Source organism: Atractosteus spatula, chromosome 1 (assembly GCF_055471065.1).
Source record: "Atractosteus spatula isolate fAtrSpa1 chromosome 1, fAtrSpa1.hap1, whole genome shotgun sequence".
Classification (NCBI taxonomy): Eukaryota; Metazoa; Chordata; class Actinopteri; order Semionotiformes; family Lepisosteidae; genus Atractosteus; species Atractosteus spatula.
In genome coordinates this window covers 59,640,909-59,666,824 of record NC_142706.1, presented here as the reverse complement: position 1 = coordinate 59,666,824, position 25,916 = coordinate 59,640,909, and the positions used below count along the sequence as shown (strand labels likewise).

At 44.1% G+C, this 25,916-nt stretch overlaps 1 protein-coding gene across 1 annotated transcript; it reads left to right on the top strand.

The window, feature by feature from the left end:
- Positions 1 to 12,389: 12,389 nt before the first annotated feature.
- On the top strand, positions 12,390 to 15,888 carry LOC148841405 (pro-glucagon-like). Its single transcript, XM_088913409.1, has 3 exons — positions 12,390 to 12,490; positions 14,743 to 14,898; positions 15,855 to 15,888. Exons 1-3 carry the CDS (start codon positions 12,390 to 12,392, stop codon positions 15,886 to 15,888), a joined length of 291 nt encoding a protein of 96 aa, XP_088769535.1.
- Positions 15,889 to 25,916: the final 10,028 nt, after the last annotated feature.

Here is a 25,916-nt window from a genome sequence, read left to right as displayed (position 1 = left end):
GAAAGGGATTAATGCTTACTGCTTAACAGGCACAGCTGTCTGAAAATCCCCCCACATCCTAGGTATCTGATCATGAAGGTCAGAAAGGGCAAGGCAATACTGCCTCTGACAGGTCTGACATATTGATGACATTTTAATAACTATTTTAACAAAAATATTGAAATCAATGGTTTTTCATTGTGAAATAATTGTATTTCAGCAATATTCGCAGACTAACATAGAAGCTCTTAAATAGCGGTTTTAATAGACTGCCTTTCACAAACTTTGCCCCTCGCTTCTGCATCATTCCCGATGGGAGCTCCAGCTCTCCTTATCCCCCCAGATGTGTGGAAATCGCTGTGGCAGGACAATAAATTTAATAAAAAACAGATTTAAAAGTGTCATTGTTTCAGCGTATCGGATGACGGTGTGGTTCGCAGGACTGGGAAAGGCTTCTCGTTCAGAAAGGTTTTGAAAAATTTCCCCTTTTCACGCTGCGGGAAGGGGGAGGGGTGATTCTGCATCACCCTGCTCAGGAATGGGATGTAATGGACTAAAAAGCACACAGGGCAACATTTCTCACACGCACATTCACCTAATACTGCAAAAATAAACAATCCTATCACTTGAGCTTTTCTCCCCCTTTCCTTCCTGTGAAGCACACTGTATGAACTCCTGCTTTGTACACGCAAACTGCGTTCCACTGCACTTTCTCCGAAAAGCATTTTTTCCCCATTTTTGTAAATGCTCTGACAACCCCATTTGTCAGCGAGTTTTATCGTTTCCTAAAGCCGCGTCTGGAAATCTAGACATTTTCGTTTCCCGGGACACTGACCAGGATAGGACCCAATCACCTACGGTGACCTCCTCCCAACCATTCGAGAAAGCAATGCTTGTCGTTCTAAATCAGGTTTGCAAAAAAACGCTAGGATACCCCGCTTTGCGCTCAGTGCAGGTTAAACAAGTGCCCAGGCTGTGCAATCAGGGCTTAGCAGACACAGATACACTCATGCTAAAGTGCTCTGGTTGGAAGTCATGTTCAATTAATACCTTGTGTGCTGCCTGGCTAGTCAAGTACAAAACAAAAATGTGTAAATCTTTTGTTCATTAAACTGTGTTTTTAGTTGAGGGCAAGACATACTGTAGAATCAAATCAATCTGTCAACTGAGCCCCAACAATCACACATTACCAACCCCGATGCCTGATGGCGGGTGGCTTTTGTTTGAGCACAGCCTGGTGTTCACAGGGTGCAGGTGGCACTACGCCCTGAACATGACTCCAGCCCACTGCAGAGCACGCAAACATGTACTGACCCACACAGGCATAATGGAGGCCAAGTAAGAGACTAATGACCTAAGCACATCTTTGGACTATGCAGTGCCAAGAGAAAACCCACACAGACACATGGAGAACAGGTAAACTCCACACAGAAGGACTCAAACCCCGACCCCAGAGCTGTGAGGCAGCAGTGCTAACTGCCCCGCCACCAATCACATTACATGTGTGTTACATAAAAAATGAATTGGTGTGGAGATGTATTAATGCATCAAACTCCCTATTCCCAGGATTAATTTTATGTCTCCCTTTCTGCAGCTGACCCTTGCACAGAGACCCTAGCCTCTGCAGCTTTTTTTACTGGTAAATAATTGAAAATATATCAAATAAAAATTCATTGCGCACTTCCTAGGAATAAACATCAGGAAAGGTCTGCACAGGACTGCAACAACCCAAGAAAATAGCTTGAATAATACATGCAGGCTTGTTATTAAAATTCCTCCTCCATGGCCAGTGCTATTTCACTCTATTATCACAGTTGCATACAGAAAAACCCAGCCACTCCTCACAAGCTAACACTTCACCTAGCCTCTTCCACGTTGACGTCAACACCCAAAAGAGAAGCTCGAGTTTATTTCTCCTGCCTCAAAGTGTGACCGCAGTCACAAAGCACATACAGTACACTCCACTACTTGCAGGGGAAGAAGCGTAAACAGCAGGTTAGGAAAACAAGAAATACTACTGTGCAATCTTATTTTTTTAACTCAATCTGAGTTAGCTGACTATTTAACTCAGTTTAGTTTTTACTGATGTGCCGAGGAGGGATGGCAGTGCATCAAAGGACGCCTATCAATTACCAGCCCTCCTGATTTTGTACGACCAGCAGGGATGAGCTGGAATTTAATGGGCTATGCCACCCTTTATAACGGTCAAACCAGGGGCAACACTAAGATGCGAACAGCCGAGAAAAGCATTTTTTTAAATTATTTACACATTGATTTTCTCGACACTGTGTGTGGCCAAGACTCTGAGGCAAGTTTACACCTCAAACATTTGCTTCGCCTTTCAGCTCTGACAAAGCGATGAAATCATGGAGCGAACGTGCTGCTCAGCAGTGACAAGTGTTTATAAAGCCCGCTGATTAATTCTGTAAATGCTGGGAGAGCAGAGTGCTGGTGAGCGAGGGGAAAAGATAACGTCACAGTGCCACCTACTGGCCACTCGGGGCTTTGTGTGTGTGGGCAAGTTTACCTATCCATGAGGACATAAAAGTTTGAGAAGATAGTTCCCAAAATATAGCAGCTTCTGACAGCAAACGACGTGGGGGTGAGTTCCTGCTATGAATAGGAATCTTGTGAAACCAGCTGGAATCCAAAAGTGTCCAGATTAGGTCTTTTTGTTTTCCACCCCTAATGGAGTCTTAAGCAGGGGAGAGAATGGAGAATGAACACTGAATGGGAGTCAATAGCCAAGTCCCTACAAAGACAAAAACAAACAAACATGTGGGTTATTTTAGTGTATTTTCACTCCTAATGATCCTTCAGTTTTGGCACACACTTTCAGTCAAGATGACCTCCACTGAATGCAACTGCCTAAACTTGCCTTATTTGACTTTACATCTTTGATAACCAGGAAAGAACAGTGGAGCAGTTGTCAGCGTTGCTCCTCATAGCGTTGAGGCCCGGGTTCAATTCTGGACCTGAGGTGCTATGTGTGTGGAGTTTGTAAGTTTGCCCCATGTTTCTGTGGGTTTCTTCTGGGTGCTCTGGTTTTCTTCCATGGTCCAAAAACAGACTGGTATGCCAACTGGCTTCTGGGAAAACTGTCTGTGGTGTGAGTGTATGTGTGTCTACGTGCCCTATGATGGACCTGGCAACACATCCAGGCTGTACCATGTCTTGTGCCCTTTGCTTGCAGGAATTGGAAGATGCAGTTAGAAAATGGAGGTACAGTATGCAGCTTTGGGAGCCATTTCTCCAGCTGGGTGTGCTGGAGCAGGGTAGGATAGGAGGCTCAAGGGTACAATTGTATCATCTCCCTGGTGTCTCAACATCACTGTTCCACATACCCACCTCTCTGACTGCCAGACCTCTCGGGAATCTGTGGAACCTCTGGTTTTGCATCTTGCTGAGGGGAATTCGAATTCCCCTTGTTCTCAGCTATTTAATTGCTAAGAGAATGTTCAAGGTAACTCTTTAAATAACTTAAAACCTGCAGCTTTTTGGCAGGTGATAATGGTAACAAGCATCAATTAAGCAAATAAGTCTAATTAAGATTTTAATTAATAAACAACTCTACACAACTGAAAACACATGGATACTAAGGACACCAGGACCAGGATGAGGAAACCCAATTTTTGCTTCTTTGTGTTCGAATGTTTGTCAGTCTTACTAAAATTACCACAAGGTAAGGCACTGGGGTTGTTCATCTGGGTCCATGAACGCCACAAATTTTCTTTTAGTCATCATCTGGGAAGTGACTTCTCTCCTCAGGGCCACAGAATCTCCTGGTGTTCATTCACCTAATTAGTGGTCCTAATTGCTTCAATGTACTAATTAGTTGTAATTAGTTATAAGACAAGTCACCTGTCCCGTTATGTCTTTATTAGATGCCAACTGAAAAGCACCTGTAATATCTGTAGGATTCCAGAGACCATTCTTGAGCCAAATCCTTGATTTGAGGCTTAACTGGTTGTTACGTCCCAGTGTGTGTTCTGTGTGTGTTCTTTCTGTTACAGTATGTCCACACTGCTGACCCTTGATTGTTCTCCCTTCCCCATTGGCCTACCATTACACCACACTTTCCGTATGATGTCATCATCAATCAGCCTTCAGCCAATCAGAACTCATTTTATTCACTATATAACATGGAGGTTTTCAGCAAGGAGAGGCCTTTCGTTTGACTTCGGTCCCATTTGGTTTTGGTTATCGCGTCGCGTCGCTTCGCTTCGCGTTATTGCTTCGGCTTTGTTTGTTGGTTTGTTTTGCTTTGTGTGTGTATTTTCGTATAGCTTTGGCTTTGTTGTTTTGTTGTTTTTTTTTTGTTAGTTTCTTTGTATTTTCGTTTGTTTGTGTGTTCATCCTTGTTTTGTCATTACCTTGCCCCAGTGTTACATGTTCAACTTTTGTGTTCTTTTGTACCCTGCTCCTGTTGATTACTCTTGTTCTCCCTTATTTGTATTCCTGGTTCACTTGTGTTTTTGTGTGAACTTTTGTATATAAGGTTAGTTTGGGTTGCTGGGTACACTTTACACACTTAGTTGATTTTGTATTAGTACACTAGTTAGTACGGGTGAGTGCCATTTGTCTTGTATGGTTTTGGGTAGTCAGTGCGGGTTAGCTAGGGTGTTGAAGACGCCGAAGACCGTGTGTTTTGGGTTTTCTTTTGTAGTCAGATTAGCTTTCCCTCACTGTCCTAGCCAGCTCCATTTTTTGTTTATTTTCTTTCCTTTGGCACCACTGTAGTTCCTTACCCTTGTTATCATGCTTCCTAGTCCTTCACCAAAACCCCCCCTGCTTCCAAAAGAATTATCCTAAATGTTACACCCCTTTACCCCTAGACACTTGGGGTCGTAACACTGGTCAAAAACATCTTTCAATGAGATGTTAAACCAAGGTCCTGATAACTTTATCATCAATAATATCAAGGCACTGAAATTCTGGACATTCATCCCAGTACACTGGCTAAATTCTACTCTGGTCCTGTACAGTCGGTCTTCCCTACAATTCGCCCTTAATCCACCTGGTGCAGTATTTCCGATCCCCTCCCTTTCTCTGCTGCGAGTCATCCAGGAGGGGCTGCACTTCAGCTGTGGGAGAAGTGAGTTCCGCAAAAGTGGGAAGCTTTTAGATCCTTTGAGATGAAAAGCGCAAAATAAATGAAAATATTTGTCTATTACTGAAACCTGCTTTGTAATTACTGAGCTGAGGTTGTCCAGGAACAGTGATGACCAGTTTTGCATTAGTGTACACTAGGGGTCAGGGGTCTCCAGCCTGAAGAACTACAGAGATCTTGTTTGACTTGAACCCAAGTTAAATTTGGCCTCCAGCTATGAAGACCACCTGAAAGTTGAAGGACCATGACCACACATGCTAAGACACACCGTACAAAGACAGCTCCTTATAAGTAATGTGAACTTGTTATTAAATAATAAAATAACTCCATTTGTAAAGGTGTGAGATTTTTTTTGTATCAATTAAGCAACTTTAAATACAGGAAATTAAGTTTAAAATCCTTAATAATCTTGTTTCTAAAACATCTTCTTAAAAATCAATGGATATGTAATGGAGCTTAGCAACCTGAAAGACAAACCAAAGTATGATGTATCTTTGTTATGACAGAGCAGCAAGCTAGTTTGTACATGCTGACGAGGTTCTAGATGAGTAAACAGAAGAGACATACTTTACCCTCAGATTCAGGTAGCTCGTATCTTATATAAATGAGCATATTTGGAAAAAATCATATGATGATTATCTCTCTCCACTGACTAGTTGTATTGCCTATATTATGCTAAACTTAACTAGATCTATACATTTTCTTTTTAAAAGCTGGTTTTGGAAAGTGGCAGTCGTGGAACACGTTCACATACCGCAATAGATGTTTCTAAGGCACATCCAAACCACAGTAAACCACTGCAAAGGACAAGTAAAGTAAAAACCATGGACAAGTAAAACCCATGGTAAAAAGAACAGGACAATACTGTTGATAATTCTCCGTGTTCAAATTTGATCAGGATATCTTTCTGTCAATAGCTAAGAAACCCTTGCTGCCAGTCTTGCTGTGGAGAAGCACACTGCCCAGAGAAGCTCTGATCCAGCTTCGAAGTCGGGTCTTATATCCATTGCCCTTCATCAGGCAGGCAGTGATTTAGAGCCCGCCACTCTGGAAAGGACACTTGAGCCTCACTGCTGGTGTCTGGGGGTCTCGGTGTAATTGGCTGTTTTTATTGGAAGCCAGTGAGGGAAGCCAAGGTCACGTAGGGGTCGCATGTGTGCACTGAACGAAGAGGACCTTGATCTGCAGCACTCCTTGTGCACCATGAACTATCTGAGCATGAACATGATGCACATCACTCCTCGTGCACCATGAACTATCTGAACAAGATGCACAAAGGGAAAGGGGGTTTTCCCATTTTAATAATAATAATTGTTTACACTTAAATAGCGCTTTTCTGGACACTCCACTCAAAGCGCTTTACAGGTAATGGGGATCCCCTCCACCACCACCAATGTGCAGCCCCACCTGGAAGATGTGACGGCAGCCATAGTGCGCCAGAACGCTCACCACACACCAGCTCTCAGTGGGGAGGAGAACATAATTGATTAAGCCAATTCATAGATGGGGATTATTTTGCATTTTGGAAATAAATTATTTTAATTCGTACTGCAACTTATTAAAAAAACAGTTTAAATATGCCTTTACAACAACCAAAGCCTAACACACGAGTGAGTAAACTACCAATCTGCTTCATTTTATTGAAAGTTGCATTTTTAAATGTTTTCTACACCTTCGGGGAAGTAGTAGATAATTAAATGCACATAAAAAATAGCAAATTTTGATTTGTCACTCTTTGCAAAACTGTGACACTAAGACAGAATAAGGTATGACAAATTCTTAGCCATGAAGCAACACTATTTTATTTGCACAAAAGCAATTCTTTCCTAAATCCAAATAGTGAAACATCCCTGCACCAATTCCTTACAAGTCACTGTAAATCCACACAGTCCAAACAACATTTTTTTAAATCTTTCACTGAGCAGCTTGGCTGCTGCTACAGGCTGATAAACTCTGTACTGCTCAAATCCACACCTCTTTTTTTCCCCTAAAGTGCAGACTGAAGCCCTCAGCTATGCATTAACACCCAGCACACTGATTGCTACATGCCTTCAAAGCAGACTGTTCCTGGGATCACTGCTGCACTGCAGAAGATACCCTGCTACTCCGACACCCCCTTCTGCCCACTATCACAAAATTGTGTTCTTATCTCTTCAGCAGAGCCTTGACCCTGTCTCTCCAGGCCTCCCCCCCCCTCCCCCCACCCAACTCACCTTCCTTATCTCTGCAAATAAAACCAACAGGAGCCAGAGCTACAAACACCCATGCACCAGGATCTGTAAAACTGACATGTCAATCAGGCAGGCTCTGAGCTAAAGATTGATATTCATTTGCTTAGGAGACACCCTTAGCCAGGGAGACTTCCAATGCTAACTAAAGTTTCACATTGAATGCTACAAGACCCTAAAAGCACAACACACGCTAGCTGAGTTTCTGACCAGAGTAAGAGACAGCAAAGGTAAATAGGACCACGACAAAGTGTAGGCTCAGTGACCACAGCCTGGACAGAGAGACACATGGCTGTCCAGAGAAGACAGGCTTAGTGACCATAGTCTGGACATAGAAACTGGACACAGACAGACCTGGCTGTCAGAAAGGCAGAAAGGACAAGCTGTGCTCCCACTGACAGCAGGGAGAAGCAAAGACAGAGATGCACTTTCTGCTGCAGTGTGTGAAATACTCTGGAATTAGACATTCTTCTCTAAAATAAATCTAATCCCAGAATTCCCATTCTTGCCACAATCAAAACAGCTTCCAATCCTACTGGGGGAGGAAACTCAAAAGAGCTGCAGCCCAGTGTGTGATCTCCTGTCACAGCCTGAGGGACAGACAGTAAGTCTGTTTCACACTAATGTTTTATGTTTGTACTCTAAATGTCAAGTTAATTGTATATGCTCTGGCAACACTGCAATTCATCATTCATGCCAATAAAGCTCTTTGAATTTGAACTTGAGTGCCAGTAGAACAGGAAACATCAGATACCATTTAGAGTAAAAGCAAGTACAATCAAGTAACAGAAAAGGCTTTACAATCCTGCAGTGAGTGAGGAATGACCTGAGATGTCAGTCCTGCTGCAAACATGCTTTTGTGAAAGCCAGGCTGTTAATCCTGTATTTCTGTCCAGGACAAACCCTGGAGAGCTTGTGACAGAAGGCAAATGTATAAAAAAAATTACACAAGGCTAGGGCTTGTTTACTAAGGAAGACCAAAACCAACCCGTGCCACAGTGCATTGTGGCATGCCACACTTTAACATATGTTTCATGAAGTAACCACAGTGAAACAAATTCCCAAATGTAAAAGCATGCAACTTAAACCTGGGCTATTCTGTATCGTTATGGCTAACACAGTCGATGGAGCTGTCTGAGCCAAGGTGATAACGAGCTTCAACAAATCTTAAATGCAAATGAACTACAAGGGAAAAAATAGTGGAGCTCGGCTGCAGCCTGGCTTTTTGAAGGAAAGCAGTGACAGCCTTGGTGCTGTCAGCCTCTTCATCCCTGAACCTCGGGGTTGGATAGACATCACTGCAGTGAGCCTTGGAGCAATGGGCTCAGGGTCTACCTGATTTTTGTTTTGTTTTTGTGGGCAATTAACTTGACGAGCCTGGAGCAGAACAGCCGGCCGTGTCAGGCGATGGGCCCCTGGTCGCAGCCACTGCCTGTCTCTCGTCACGGGGCGAGCAGGTGGGAGTTTTAATGAGCGGCCTGGCTGCACGGTGGGAGCTTTAGATGAATAAGACTCCATTAACCAGAAACATCCCTCAGCTCTCCACTTTCTCTGCACTGAAGAAAATAAGGATTACGAACCGCTAACAGCCTAAAAGCTACTTTTATATACATTTTAATCCCTCTTCCATATGTGTCACTTATCAACACCTAGACCGAATCCTTTTAATGCTACAAAAGAACTGTTAATTGCATGTTGTATTTTCTTAGTTTACTGTTGCACTTTAACGGTTTCTGCTTTATCTGTTCCCCATTTACTTTAAAGCACTCAGAGATGATGTCTTACATGGAAGGTACTGGATAAATGTATTTGGACTAAACAATCCGATGAAGCTTTTCAAACTTGAATTGCACCTCATTTTTACCAACTTCTGTTTCTTTTGCTTTTAAGGACAGCCAAGATGTCCTTAATGGAGGGCCATGCACACACGGCTAGATAAGAAACAGCTCTAGGAGTACTAGATCACCCCCAGTTTCACTTTTACTTTACAAAATTTTACCTGTCCAAAATTTAATCCTTACATCAATCAGTTTACAGCTTCATTTACAGAAATAAAATGCATAAAAAGCTCAGAGAGTTACTGTATGCATTACCACAGAACAGTGGCCCACAGCCTATTACATCTCAAAGACAGAAGAGCACACTGTGGGTCTGTGCTCTGTGTGCAAACATGAATTACTATAAAAATGCAAAGGAACAAGTAATAGGTTTATTCCATGCTGAAAAAAAGAAGAAAGAGAACACAATGTTTTGGCCGTGGAACCTTCTTCAGGTGTGTTAGGTGTTCTTCAGGTGTTTAACTATAAAAATGCCAACAAAAGTCAAGGGAACTCTCCCAGCAAAGTAACTGACAGACTCTGAAGGGAGATGACCACAATGGAAATAACATTAATGGAAACCCCCCAAAAAATGTCAAATCTGCTTCCACCCCCAGGGAAGCTTACATTCAATGAAGAACAGAACAGTAAATAATTAGAATGAGAGTTCCCAAGAAATGAGTGCAGAAAGAGTAACTGATTGCAGAAGAATGTGATTTCCAGTTAATGATAAGACAACTTTAAACATCATGTGCACTGTGATGTGTTAACTATCTAAAGTTCTGACAAAAAGAAAACCTTATCTCCACAGTAAAGCAGATCAAACTACATACTTTATGTGTTTAAAGTTTAAGTTAACCGCCTAGCCCTTTTTTTTAACCCTTTATGGCCTGGGTTTGTGTTTTTGTGTTGAAAATGTAAGAGGTGCTTATGTACTGCAAGACACTATTCCAGCCTTTCTCTGTGAGCCTCTTCTCTGGGAGTGCTCACTGAAATTCCACCCTTCCTGCTCTTTGAAGCCCTGAATCAGAGTTCAGATGGTTTCGACCGGCTCAAACTCTGACAAGCCATAAAGGGTGAAACAGTAGTTACCAATCATTGAATCTTCACTAGATGCCTATTGAGTGAAAATTCATTGTGCTCCAGGTTCAGGGACAATTTATTACCTGCAACAATTTTAGACGTAGTACTTGTGAGTATTACGTACATCTCTGATTCCACTGAAGAGGATTAACTGTTCAACTGCTGGGGAAAATGGAAAACTCCTTGACTGTAATAAACTGCAGGACTGACATGAGTTGAAGAGGCTGTGGTAGGGGTGTTCAGCTTCACCTGCACACTCTGAGGGGCTGCTGAGGGAAGTTCTTGGAGACTGTGATGCCAAGTGAAAAGCAGCTCACCCGGTTTCGAAATGAGCAGAGATTTATTGGATTTGTGTTGAGATACAGACTATACTAGCTACAAGTTTACATGGATGCCAAATTGCAAAATATGTTACTAATGTCAGGATGTTTTATTTTCATTTCAAATGCTAAAATTTTATACTGCTTCTTTTAGACTACATTACTCCCACAGACCATTTTCCAACAAGTTTAAACATGGTGTTACTGCACTATTTTTCCAGCAAGGCGAAAAACTGTAGTTTGACAACAGTGTCTCTTTACCGCCCCCTAGTGCAAGTTCACTCACTCCAGGCATGACGCTCCAGAAGAACAGCAGGGGTTTTAAATAAAAAAGTCACCAGATGAAGTTTAAGCTTCCTGTCGTGGAGGAAACAATGAAAACTCAATACCCCTGACTAGCGGTGACTAACACTGTAACTGGCCCCGCAGTCACCGTGAAGCCTGTCTGTTGCAACCGCTGCTCCGGCTATAATGAGACGCGTGAATCACCACACTCGATCGGAGCTACAAAGGAAAGGGGGTGACCTACCTGTCAGTCGGCAGGTGTTGGTCATCTTTAAAAGCTGACAGGCCTTGTTAAAACTCCATGCAATCACCCGCACAGCCCCACTTGGAGAGGAGGTAAGACTGACAGTTCTAAATCTGAAATTAAGAGGCAGCCGTGAAATAAAGACACAGACCTGTCTTTCGTGCTGCTGTCACACTGTATGGTTACAGCCATAGGGACGTATCGTATGGGTTATACCTGCGTGAATTAGTGAAGTCTTCGTCGAACAGCACTGCGCTGGAGAAAAGGGCGCATTCTGCAAGATCTCCGAGACTAGTCGTAAGGTAAGGTCGTTACTTTTTAATTAATTTTATCATTATTTCAAATAAACTTTAAATCACTGTAAAGCACATTGATAAAAAATCCAGTGAACAGTTTATTACAAACAGCTCAGCATGTATAAATATTAAACTTGAGAATAAAAGACAAACGTGCCTTTTGTGAAGTTGATAGTATTTTGAAACAAGGCATTTTGTTTCTCTGAAAGCTTGAGTTAATTTGACAGGAAAACACATAGGCATCTATAGCACTGAAAAGTACACCAGGTTAAAAGCTCGGGCTCATCAGGCATATCAATAAGGATCTGCCAGGACTGGAGTGCCTGCTATTCTGATTTGGCGACCGATTTGGAACCTCAGCTAAAGTATGATGTAATCACTCTCTGCCTTTGATTTTCAGCGAAATGTGACCACAAAAATGTTTTTGCTTCTCTACTACTTTTTGAGTCTGCAGAAAAACACACCTGCCAGAAAAGCCGCTTCACAAATTCAAGAATCTGTGGTCGTAACTTTTTAAGACTCAACAAATGTACAGACCTCACAACCTTTCATCTAGAATACAAAGGAAAAAAAAATCCTGTTCCACAGTCCTGGGACAATCCTGGATCATATGAAAATGAATAGGACCTTCCTTTTGACAGGAATCAAATCAGGCACAAAACCAACAAGCAAAGAGTCTGTAAGACGAGAAGACTGGTGCAGTAGCAGAGGAACAGGTGCTTACTAAGATCTACATACTACAGGTAACATTATACTGAAGTGTAAAAATGTGTAAATATATGCAGTATACAGAGCAAAACTGTTCATTTCTATTCTCAATCACGATAATAGATTATACCATACCTTCCCATCAATTGCATTTTTTCTCATGTGAGAAAAAAACACTCAACTTTGTTTAAAGAGGACAGGCACTGGGATCAGTAATTATACTAAACTGATAAGAAATTGTGCTTATTGATTATAGCGAGTGGACCGGTTAATGAACAGGTCTGTTTTCTTGGCAATCACATGTTTTTCAGACGGACAGATGACAGGAGCGCAGAGCCGCGTGGCAGTGGGACTGCTGGTCCTGCTCCTCTCCTTGCCCAGCTGGGAGATCCTGGTAGAGGACTCAGCCAGTGAGACAAGGTACCCGCAGGCACACACTCATGCTGCTGGCAGACAGCAGACTGGCACCACTGCTAATTGTCACACTCAGAACTTCAAAATACCCATGCAGGAGCAAATATCTGTCTCACTGTCATGTTTACCACACTGTTGTCACAGCTCAGGAAAGCACGTCAGCCTCCCTTGTTTCATCCGTGCCAGGCTTTGCAGGCTGTTGTGGAAGTCGGACCTTAGGAATCATATTTCGAGTTTGTTAAAGTTTGTCTGTGCTTACACAGAAAAATGCTGTGCAAAATCCATATTCATCACTTTTTGTTTCATCAGTACAAGCCGTAGCATGCAACTTGAAAAACCTGAAATGGATCGAGCTGCTGTGGAGTTTTAAACTCCTCTCCTGTTTAAAAGCAGCTCATGCTTAAATGACATTAAACATACCCTGAACATAAATGACTTTAAAAAGGTAATCTGCTTAAGCAATATTTGTTGGTGGACTGCATCACCAATATAGCTGTCACTGGAAATAGTTCCAAGTCACAGAGGCGCTATCCATTCATCATCAGGGAGCTGTTTATTCCTAGGGAGGGTCACAGAGCTCCGAAGTGCTTCCGGAAATATACTGTACGGCAGAAAACACCCTGGATGGGATTTCAGACCATCACAGGTCTCTAGAGTCATTAATCTGAACTTTATTTATTTCGTTCACTTAAGAAACATACAGTGTTGTGCCATTAGTAAACACACATGCAGGACATACGTACGGTGTCCCAGAATGGCAAAACATAAACAAAAATGAGTGCACAAAAAAACAAAAAAGAGTGGGCCAACAAAAACCAGCGACACACAAAAAAAAGAGTGCACCAACAGATGGAAATAGTTTCCCACAATGGACACGACATCTGTTGTCAGGTGAGAGGGCAGCGCTGAGTGGAGCGCACGGGTTGAGTCCTTCATGAGACGTTTGTGTGAATTTTCTAAAATCTTTAAAACACACCACGACAGTAGGATGTTCTGTCCATTTTGTGGAGGGCAGCTTGGTGAAAACCATTCTTTTTGCCCACATTACTGGAAATACATAGGATTTCTTCTTCGTTAAAACCCTGAAGGGGCTACAGGGATCAATAAAGCAATTTCAGTTTGCTGTGCAGGTGTGGTATAATCCGCAGCGTTAACTATTGAAATACACGAAATAGCATGAGAGAAGTATTTTATAACCTTTCTTTTTTCTGCTAGATCAAGGGAAAACCTCCACACTTTCCCAGTTCATACATTTCAGAGACCAAAAGCAACAGGAAAGATGTCAGTGGTCTGCATCCAACAGGAAACGTGTTAAATCAAATATGCAGGCAAGTCAAACCTAGTAGAAAAAATATTTTATCAGACTTGATGAAGCACTCAGCGCTGTCCTCTCAAAAACAGATGTCATGGCTGTTGTGAGAACCTATTTCCATTTTGAACACAATTTTATTTGTGCACTCTTTTGTTTGTGTTGCCGTTTTGTGTTTGTGCACTCTTTTTTGTTTGTGTTGTGTCATTTTTTGCTTGTGCACTTCTGGACCCCCTACACACCTGAAAAATCCATGAACATTAAGAATTCAACAGCCTTACTGTAGCACTGTAGGAACAAAACTAGAAAAATATATTTTCCTTTACTGAGGGAAAGACCTAAATTGGTGACTTGAGGGAAACAAACTCTTGATCATTTAAGAAATGAGCTGGGTCAGAGGAAATCTGCCTTCCCTTCTTGCGTACTAGTTTATAAAACATATTACTATAGCATTCCCTCCTCAAAACATTGCTAATTTGATTTACTGTTTCAATTAGCATATTTTGACTCTGAGAACACCCAAGCAGGCTAGTACAGTAAGGGTCACAGTGTTTTTGAACGTTCGATCGTTCAGAAGATGTGGAGAACTCACTGAGTGACCTTCAGCCATCAGTACATCAATATACTGTATACTACAAAAAAGGTGCTGAAATGTCTTAAAACACAAGCACACTGTTCATGCCAAAGCCAAGTTCACCATCTATTGTTGGTTACTGGTAATTACGCTCCATTACTCTCTGAACCTGTAGATCATAAGTCACTGCTAAACTATTGGTCTTTCACACATTTCGGTCAGAAGAAAGGCCGATGTAATCTTATATTTTATGATAAGATTGTCAAGACTAGTACTCATACAGTGTGTCTGAATGCAATGTGAACACTGAACATCTAACCCCATACAAAGAGCCCGTCTCTGAATCCCAGTTCTGACAGGCATGTCTTTCTTCAGATGGCACACCTACAAGACCAAAAGGGACCAGGAAGTGGTCTCCAACTTCAAAAGGCACTCAGAGGGAACCTTCTCCAGCGACTTCACCAGGTACCTGGACAGGATCAAAGCCAAGGACTTTGTGCACTGGCTCCAAACTGGCACAAAACGACAAAGGTGAAGGTCGTGGTTGGAGCTTTTGATATGCACAAACAGGCACGCATTTGCAAAATCCGGCACCAGCGCAAACTGCAACTAGCACAGAAGGACTAAGAATAACAAGGCCATTAAAGAATCTTCAGCGCTATACAGTAGGCTAGCACACACAAATATTGGTTCTCCACGCCTTAGATAAGATTTACTGACACATCAATTGACATAAACACTTTTTGTTAACCTACACCTGTTTCTTAAGGGTGCCTTAAGGTTTGAGCAGTGATTGGCCAAAGCAAGCACTGGCAAGATAAATGAGACCAGTTCTGCTCTGTTCTGATCACTGCCCTCCTGGGCTGCTCCAGCAGAGGACAAGCCACTCCCAGCTGCCCTTACCCCTGTTCCTGTCAGAGCTGCAGCGTTTCACCCATCTTGTCCTGTGCCCTCCCCAGTCGCCCCAGCAGAGAGGGAGGGGCCTCAGCACATCACAACGAAGAAACATTGACAAGCGTAAATAAATAAATTGCTGGTCTAGACAATGTCAGCCCAGTTGACAATACTATTTCGATCACAACAAGGTCAGAATTTATGACCTTCACACTTTAGAATAGTTCACTGTGGCGCTGAATGGTGAAAGCAGAGTGAAACCAAGTGAAGACTACAGACACTGCAGCCTGTCTCACCAGTTTGGTAGTTAGTAGTTAAGAGATCCTCGGGTCGATTACCAACTACCAAATGGGCTAGACAGGCCGAATGGCCTCCTCTCGGTTTATAACACTTCTTGTGTTTTAAGTCATAAGAACAATACAACACACAATAATGGAGACTAAGCCAAACACCAAAAGTGATGATGGAGAGAGAGCTTAACTACAACTGTGAGATGTCCAGTAAATTGTTTCTTGATTTTCTTTCAGGAAAAATGGTTATACTGCTTTAGCAGTTTTGTACACTGACTGGCTGTTTCCTCACTCGTTCTGCAGGTACACAGTCCAGGCCCTGGACACATGGCAGTAACACAGGAACCTGCACAGCAGCGAGCACGTGGTCACACTGCCAGCCGTCCCTGTTCCGAAGATAGACTGAAGCCTGTATTATAACAAAGCTGCCCTTGTACTGGATTTACACTAATTACTGCTTAAAAATTAAAATCAAGCAATTAAATATACATATACACACACCAAGACTGTGTCTGCTTTGTCTGCAACACTGGGGACACGACAGTGCCCACAAGCCCAGTGTGGTCCCAGAGTCAACACTGGGGACACGACAGTGCCCACAAGCCCAGTGTGGTCCCAGAGTCCACACTGGGGACACGACAGTGCCCACAAGCCCAGTGTGGTCCCAGAGTCAACACTGGGGACACGACAGTGCCCACAGGCCTGGTGAGGTCCCAGAGTCAACACTGGGGACATGACAGTGCCCACAGGCCTGGTGAGGTCCCAGAGTCAACACTGGGGACACGACAGTGCCCACAGGCCTGGTGAGGTCCCAGAGTCAACACTGAGGACACGACAGTGCCCACAGGCCAGTGTGCTCGGAGCTACACAGTTCAGCTTGGTCTGGGAAAACCAGCCTTGTCTCTAGCTACAATGCAACTTCCTCTCGTGCCTCTAGACTGGCTCTAATGTCACTCTGCTCTTACCCGCACCAAGCAAAAGGTGTGTGTTTCCTCACAGCCTCACAGAGCAAATGCTGTAAAACCTGCTGTATGAAAAGCTGAAAGCCAGATGAAACGAAGGGCCGCTGCACTTACCAAACGAGAATGGGCTCACTCTTCCCGCGGTCCTGCCAGAGGCTGCTTTTTCTTTCTGTGGCCACCCTCTGGGGCGCGCTTGTACCGGGAGGCAGGCACCATCTGACCTAGCCAGCAGAGATTAAGGGCAGTCACTGTCAGCTCCACACACTCAATGGGATGATGGATGCTAGCCCACTGTGGCTACAACCTGCAGCCTGGCTGTGGGTACACCCTTAAACCCAAAAAGTTCAAACATTATATCATCTTAATTTCCATTTAGAGCTGGCTTTAATGTGATATACTATATCACATTAACCGTGTTTTAAAAGAAAGAACCGCCATCTTCAAGTGTCATTTAAAGTTTAAAAGTTCTTTCTATCAGCACCACAAAATGTTAAAACATAAATATAACAACTTAAACAATACTGAAATGCAAGCCTTGCCATTGATTTATGTAAATGAATTTTTAGCTCATGATACATGTTCCCTCCCAATATGCTCCTCACCCCTATAGACACATTAAAAGGTTTTCCCCTAGTCACAGTGCCAAGAAACTGTCTTCCACTGCAGCTGAGCTCTCAGTGAACTAAACCCATGCCTGCACTACTTCTAGTAAAAATTGTTTTGTTGCTGTCTTGAGTTACTCTTCCTGGAAAATCCAAGACATACGCATAGAATCTGTTGAGCAAACTGAAGTATTTGACTTTTTTTTTAATAACTGCAAATCATATTAAAGTCTTGCCAAAATATCAAACATTATGACACGAGACAACAATGAGCATGGAGCTGGTTCTCTGTGTATGGTCCTTCAAATGAATATTCTCTGTATAATACACTTGGCCACTTTCTCCAGCACACACAAGTTAAGCCCAATCCACTGCAGGACACTCACACCAGGGCCACTTTTGCCAATAACCCACCAGCATGTCTTAGGAACGTGGGAGGACACCCACCTGAATACAAGGAGAACATTCAAACTCCACGCAGATAGCACTCCATGTCTGGAATTGAACACAGGGTCCCAGTGTGGCAAAGCAGCAATCAGTGCTAACCACTGCACTTCCCAGTTGCCCACATGTGTTAAATACTTATGTTAAAAAGAAGGCTGCAGGAAAGATACCTGGAGGGGAGGGGGTGCTGTGGCACAGCGGGCTTCCCAGATACAAGCCGTCCTCGAGGCTCTGGGCTCTCCTTGGAACGGGCTGAACCGGTGTGGAGGGCACAGAGAAACCTGACAGGGAAAACGGAAAAAGAAAGCAAACCGCTCTCATTCCTGGCACATCTTCTGAAAAGTTTACCCTGGAAGACTTATGCTCGCTCCCTATTTCTTCTATCTTATAAGCAGGGATCTTTCTGGTCATGGAGAGCCCCAGGCCAGCTGTTTCTGTACGTAATCTGACATTACCTGTTGTTTAAAGATTAGGAACACCTAATGTTTTGACATGGGTGGCATGGTTAGGGTTAATGCTGGGGCCTTGGGTTCAATTCCTGGGCTGCTATCTGCATGGAGTTTGTGTGTTCTCCCTGTGTCCATGTGGGTTTCCTCTGTGCTCTGGTCCAGAGACATGCTGGCAGGTTAACTGGTTTTTGGGAAAATTAGCCCTGGTGTGAGTGTGAGTGTCTGTGTGCCCTGCAATGGACTGATGCCCCATCCAGGGTGGACCCTGCCTTGTGCCCATTGCTTGCTGGGATTGCTGGGACAGGCTCCGGGGCCCCTGTGACTCTGACATTAGAAAATGGATGGGTGTTTCAACATAGGGAACTCTGACTCTGGTGGGCTAAAGGAAATTCTGATTTTTGTTTCACGTGAGCTCTAAATGACCAAATTGAACACGACACCTGTTTAACTAATCAGAGTTACATTGTTCCTGGCTTGGAAACCTATAAAATCAGCTGGATTAGGGATCTTCAGGGCCAGGGCTGGAGACTACTGTTCTAAATCAACCCTAGAAAACCATTGATTATTGTTCTTTCATGCTGTTTTTGCTCACTTGCAAACATCAACATGTCCTTTTAGGCAAGATGGCTTGTTCTCATTTGTGACATCTCTCATGTTCTTCTGATATAGTCCCAAAGGGCAATTTGAACCCCTAAAGAAGGCACTTAAATCAAAATGTTGCATTCCTCTTTCTCTTTAATTATTGCATGGTATCAAATCTGTACCTGTTACAGCTGATACCGCAACCAGACAAGTAAGATGGTCTGAATGGCTTCCTCTAATCTGAAACCTTTCTTGATTTAAAAAAGAGAAAGAAACTTTTCTCTGAAAGCAATATTCTTTGAAAAGAAAGGTTACCAGGTTCCTGCTAAGTTACCAGTGGTTTTATTTTACAGAATTGATCTCAATGGGATTACTGTGAATCATTCTCTCGTTTGCTTAATTTCCTCATGGCGTCTCTCAACATATTTCACTTCATCTTAAAACTAGTAAGCCGATTGATAGCAGCAGCAAACTGACACTGGCATAACATCAATTCCAAAACACAAATCTACTGTGTCAGAACATGGGGCAAGTATAGAAAAGAGAGTGTATAATGAAGTATGTTAAACATGTACACTCTATATCTTAGCTTAAGTTTGTAGTCCTCCTTCCATGTGAACAGAGGACAGGAGACAAAATTTAAAAGTAGGCAATCAGAAGGAGAAAGGCTGACCGGCTGTAACCCTATGTTGAGAGACTTAAAATCACGGCTGTCTCTTGGAGTTTGAAGGGGGAACTGTAATGCTGCACAACCTGTACTTATTTTCTCTGATATCGCAGTACATTAGACATTATGGTGACTAGTGAGCAGGAAGGACTGCTTCATATCACAATTCTTTCAAACTCTTGCTCTTGCTGGCAATACCAGCGGTGTGCGACAACATGGGACCATACGGTACTTTCACAAAGTACACAAAGTTGTGGATTTCAAATTCAGAATTGGCCAAATTTTGCAATACCATCAATTAACGTATTTGTTTTCCGAGATTTAATAACCGGTCTGAGAAACTGACAGCAGTCCCCCTTTAAAAGAGTATGGCAACCACAGTTAGGCCAGCTTGGAAGAAGACAAAATGGTTTATGGATTCTTTAACATTTAGTAAGTAGTTATGCACCCAATCTTTTAGTTAGCAATGGAAACAAAGAGCAGCAGGGGCTCCCAAAGAGGAATCATGTTTTTTTTCTTGTGAGTCTCAGATTTCACAATGAAACACATCTGTAAATAAGTTCCATGTGTGGCAGGTTGGGTCTGAGAGACTTCAGCTGACCTTCTACTTGAGGCTGCTTATACTTGTACAGTATAGGATCACTTGAGGTGAATTATTTATTCACCAATTAGGTAAAGGGTTAGGAATACCACATGCATACATGGGTGTGAAATTAGAATTTGATATAAGAATGGCCATACAGTATCATGGTACATGTAGTTGCCGTTGGGTGTTGTTGTGTAAAGCTCTATGTGAAACTGAAGAGAAACTTGCTGAATAATGGCTCCTTGTCCCACAGTTTCCAGGCCTCAGGTGCCACCTTATTTAGAATGGTCTGTTATATGTGGCTTGGCCTGTCCCACGTCTGTTTTTCCACCTCTCACACTAGAAGAGGGAGCTAAACGAGCCTAACCAGCTTTGACCTTGCCTTCTCAAACTGTCACATCAGTTACTGTGGCGCAGCTGGTGCTGCTGCGTTTGTTACTCCAGTCTCCAAGTCCCTTGGCAGCCCAGCAGATGGAGCAATTGTACCATTAAAAAGCATTCAGAGGGCCTCCAGAGTGGCTCAGCCAGTACGGGGCACAAGGCAAGCTCTGCGATCACCGGTTCGAGCCTGGGCCATGTCGCTCGCTGGCACTGACCAGGATGTTCCAAGAGGCAGTGCACAGCTGGCTGAGGACAGTCGGCAGGGCTCTCTTGGTGACCCATGTGCAGATCCTCTGGTAGGGAGCCACAGCGCCTGCTTGAAGGCTTGAAGGAGCAGTCTGCCTGCACTTCCTCACTCCCCTGGCACAGCCACAGGGCTCACAACAGCTGTTCCAAAAACTGGCTATCCCACAAAAGCAGCTTCTCTAAATTTAAAACAGCTCACAGCTACGCATGCTGTAAAGGTAACACAATGTGCTAAAGTTTTGTGTTAAAGAAAAAGGACTGTTGGATATTGAAAGAAAAACTGCCTACTTCATAGTGTTGCACAGAAGAAAATGCAAGTAACAACCACTTCAAAACGGCTGATCTAGGGGATCTGGGAACGTGAGAGCTTCCAAACTGTATCTGTTGTGGCTCAGAGTGGTGCTGTGTGAAAATACTGTAATCAACACCACTAGAGCTGCTTGTTGAAGTGTCCCCCGATCCTGGCGCCCGAGGGCCATGCTGCAGCAGGGTTCGATCTGAAGAGACCACACACACAAGGTCATCTGGCCCGCGGCTGCAGAAGACGTCCTGGACGTATATTAAAAGCTAACCCACCCTGGTAAGATTTTACTCAAGCCCCGTGTTTCTCTGTTGATCTGGACGATGCATGTGAGCAATCCCCTGGAAGCTCAGACCTGAGAACAAGGTGAAGACTCCTCTTTAGCCTCTCACCACACAGGGGTGGGCCAGCGGCAGGCGGGGGGAGGGCGCACCCCTGTGTGGCCTGTGTTTATTTTTTCCACTCTTGTTGTATTAGTTTTGGTCCCTGCTAACCTCACACTGGTGCTTCTGTCCCCTCACCGGGGGTGTTGAGTTTTTACCAGTGGTCGCCACGGCGACTGTGACTAACACTGTCACACAACCATTGTTATGGCCTCTCTGAATAAGGTGGTCCTGAGGCCTGGAGACTGTGGGGCAAGGAGCCATTATTGAGCAGGCTTCTCTTCAGTTCCACACAAAGCCTTGCACAACAATACCCACGGCGACTACCACCACAAGGACAGTCGTATGTCCAGTTCGAATTTACACCCATGTGTGCATGGAGCCACACAGAGACCAGCAGCTCGGACTGAGAAAGCGAAGCCAAACTCACCTCTAGGATTTCCAGGCACCTTGAGCATCAGGACATGCAGGTGGCCATGTCTTGGTGTCATTTAGTACGTTTGAACCTTTGTAAACTTTATCATGGTCTAAACCAGTAGTTCCCAGTCCTGGTGCCCCACACACCTGCTGGTTTGTGTTCCAGCCGAGCCCTCAGTTACACAATCAAACCCTCCACTGACTTGATAATGATGAGATTCTTCTGAACTGCTTGTTCTCAGCTCTTAAACATGTTGCAACTCTAACTGTCGTGTTTTGTAAATGACATAAAATCTCAAGCTTGTGAGTAGAAACAAAAGTCAAATATCCAATTGAAGCAACTTCTTACTGTAGATCAAGTGAGGCTTCAGTGATCTCCTGAAGGTGAGTGAAATGAAAACTAGCAGGTGTGTGGGGCACCAGGACCAGGACTGGGAATCAATGGACTAAACAAACACTATCCACATTTTTTGTTTACTTAATGCGTTCTTGAGGTGTCAGCAAGGAAATTCATCTTCTTTTAAAGATACAGGAAATAAATAAGATAGCAGAAAAGCTAGAATGCAAGCCCCCCCCCCCCCCAAATACTCCAGGGACCCCTGCACTTTATTTTGCAGAAAGACTTACTAGTGTAGGGAGAACTGAGGGTGATCTCTGGCACTGGTGCCCCACGAAGAGGAGACAAAGGTACTCCCTGGTCTGCGCTTTGCCCTGCGTGTAAATTTAAGAACACGGTGTTAGAACGCCTTCAGTCCTGTACCGTCTCCTGTCCCTGGCACACCCGATTTTTCTTCAATTCTTTGCCATCCCCCTTTTCAAACAGTCCCAGTTAAGGATTTGCGGAGAAAGAACACAACAGCTCTTCAGAATTGCTTTGGCAACCTAGAACTAACGTTTCAGCAGTCGGGCTTCACCGTGCCGCGGCCCCGCGCGAGCCCGGCCCGAGCCTCTCCTCTTCCGGTGGCCGGTCACCACGACAACGCGAACGCCACCTACCGGCTGGCGCGGGGCCGCCAATCCCCGTTAGCTCTGGGCTGTTTTAATGTAAGTGTAAGTTGGTATGTTTAGACGTTAAGACTGCAAAGCGACATATAAAGACGGCCATTTCCCTGCTCCATAAGATCCGTTTTGCACCATGACCATTCCATTCCCTCCACACCGCTGTTGTAATATACAGACGTGGCTCAGAGAGGGAACTGGCTTTAATGCCGTGGCCGAAGTATAATTCCACTACATCTGCGTCTGTTTCACGCCAAGCTACCGAGTGGTTTATACTTTTTTTATTTCGTTTTTTCGTACCTGACTCCACGGCTAGCGTTTCAAACCACTCCAGGCCAGCGGCCTCTATATCAGGGACGACGGCAGGAGGTGCGGGCGGAGCAGAGCGGCCGGTCTCTCTGGGCGGAAACTGGGGACGGAGCCCGTACGCCATTCCCGCGCACGAATACAAGCAAAACCACTGTTAAATATCAGAGACAGAGGCTAACGAGCGGAGAGTCCTCTCGCCTCCGCCGCTGTGAACATCAGCCGCCAGAAAGCGCCGAACCGCGAAGGCTCGCGAACCGCTCTCGCGGGCGCCCCCACGTGATCGCCGACGCCGTACACAACAGCCGAGAGTCTCCGAAAAATACAATGTCTGAGTAGTGTGGGGATGCTGACCCTAACCCTAGCTAGGGCTTCAACAGAGCAATCCTGCAATCTGTCTCCGAAGCCCTCCAATCATCAGATGTGCAAATGTTCCTTAAATCAAGAAGTACACGTCTAAAAAAAATCAAGACCATTGAAAAACGGTCTTGGAAATTCAGTGTCTTCGGTAGAAAAAAGTTTTCTTACAACTTTTGATCCGACTCCGTTTTGGAATGCCGTTCCCGAGCGCTGCAATACGCACCAAAGGCAGCCAAAAGTCTCCTACAAAAAGTCAGGTAGGAGCAAATTATCACTCCTGCGCTTTAAAGCGATGCTTAATGTTTATAATGTAATATAAAGTTAGGAGATTAGAATTATGCGAAGAGTTCTCCCACACGTCCACCGCCCTCTAGTGAAAGGGGGATTTATGGCTTTCCCACAATATTGAGGAACGGCCGGATTTCAGGTGAAGGCTCAGGGTCCTCTGACTGACCCCGACCTTGTTCACCTCAAGCGGTATCACCGCGAACTCTGATGCGGCGGGTTTCAAGTTTGGAAATTCTCGTCTTTGGTGCAGCTTCAAGTCTGTTGCAGTGCATATGCTATGTTTGATCATGGAAAGTGCTGGAACTCCAGCCTCACACAGATAGGCGGATGAAAACTGAACGAGGATGCACAGAGCTTGCTCGCTTGTTTTTGGGTAGACAGGAAATTATTTTAACCAAAACGTATCCAAATTTAACTGATATCTGATATTGTAACGGAACAGCTACGTGGTGTCAACTTGTTTGACCAACTATACAGTACGAAACTCCAGAGATAGGTTGGAGCGTGGATCATCGCAGATCTCAATGTGACCTTAGTAGAAAGAAAATGGCACTGGGCTTAGTTCGTAATATTCCTGCTAGAGTGTGGGTATTATCCGTTGTTATTGTGAGATTCAGTGCCTGCATAAACTCTGCTTCTGTGCAGCTAACAGCACACATTAAGATGCTGGTCATTTGGCCAATCTGGCCTGCTTGGTACTGTAGTTAGTAGTTAATTGAGGTGGGTATCTGCATCAGCATGCATAGGCTGCAAAGGAACAAGTAATAGGTTTATTCCATGCTGAAAGAAAGAAGAAAGAGAACACAACGTTTTGGCCGTGGAGCCTTCTTCAGGTGACCTGAAGAAGGCTCCACAGTAGTTAATTGATCTGAGGATCTCATCCCAGCTGTGATAGCATGGCTGTGCTGCTTGTTCCAGGCTCCCCCCACCCATTGCGTAATGACCTGCCTCCCGCTCTCATTTTCTTGAAAGGAGCCAGGGTATTGGCCTCAACAACTGGCTGGGCAGCTTGTTCCACACTCCCATCACCCTCTGTGCAAAGACATGCCTCTTGTCCTAATTGCAGGATCTCCTCCAGCTGTTTCTCGAGATAATCCAAAGTATTAGCTTCAACAACATGGCTCCTATTCTCAGTTTTATCTGTACTTCCACGTACAGTAGTTTCTGCTCGTATCCTTCAGCTTGTGTTTATTCTGAAGATGTTTGCTGGGTTGTCTTTGTCAGTGCCCTTGAGGTTCTGGAATAACTGAATCAGGTCAAGGATCTGCCTTGTTTCTCCCCTTTAAATTCCCCAAACCCCGTTCAGATCCCCTGTCAGATGTCTTGCGCAGAGAAACTGAAGAGATCGAGTTCCTGCATGCAGCTTGTTCTGATAGCTACAAGGATTTTGTCATTTTTTTTAACATCCATTGTTTTTTAATTCCTCACAATTTCTTCGGGTCTTGGATATTGTTATCCTCCTCTTAAAAATGGAGTTGTAAGCAGATTGCCTCCCACCTCGAACCCGAGCCTTGGCAGCCACAGCAGTGTCCCTCTTTGTAACCTCTGGTGCAGTTCGCTGGTCTCCTGCTCTGGTCTATAATGCTCTGAGCTGTGCAAGAGTTTGGAAAATCAATACGTCTATAGATGGTATGGATTAAAGTACAGTGCATTACTGACATTACTGTATGGTTGTAAACTTCCTGTCCTCCCCACTCCATCACCATGTTTCCAGATTAATAACCATCAATATTTAATGCTGATCAATATAGCTGACGCATCTTGTAAGTCTCCATCCTCTCTGCCCTCTCAAAGAGTGCCCTGGTTTACAGTGCTAACAGCAGACCCAGGACAATATGTAGTTGACATATTTTCAGTTGATTGTCAATTTAATTAGGACTCAGGATGGGTAGCCTTCAGTGTTTCTGCAGAACTGGAGATTGAGGGGTTAATGATTTGTCCTTAGCAGTAGCCAGCAGGGCAGGCTTTAGTTGTAGTTTTAATAGCTGTCCACAAGGTGGCACTAGGCATCACTCCCTTTTTTGCAGCTCGGACATCTCGGTTGCTGCTTCAGCAAAATCTAAAAAATAAAAAGCAGGGATGCTTGTTTTGCACGCTTCATAATCTCCTCTCTGTTTCCTGGAACACAGTACCTCTCCTCTCATTCCTTCCTTCCTGCTTCCACTCTCAATATTCCAGTCAAGACCTCTAGCCCTGTTCCAGGACTGTCTCACTGCTTTACAGTCGCAGGCTTTGAGCCCTCCAGGGAGTGCAGATTAAGGTTAGCCCCTATCCAGGTGTCGCCAGGATCGTTCTCTTTTTAAGGTAGCTGTCCCAGGAAATCTGTAATACTTCCAAGGGCATTAAATGTCCCAGATTTGTGTCGCATGCCTGATACTAAGTTTTGTGTCCC

Excerpts from the sequence above, each read along its gene's own strand:
- LOC148841405 (XM_088913409.1), top strand. The coding sequence starts at position 12,390 with ATGACAGGAGCGCAGAGCCGCGTGGCAGTGGGACTGCTGGTCCTGCTC. Across the intron at positions 12,491-14,742 it reads GACTCAGCCAGTGAGACAAG|ATGGCACACCTACAAGACCA; the intron begins GTACCCGCAGGC and ends GTCTTTCTTCAG. Across the intron at positions 14,899-15,854 it reads ACTGGCACAAAACGACAAAG|GTACACAGTCCAGGCCCTGG; the intron begins GTGAAGGTCGTG and ends CTCGTTCTGCAG.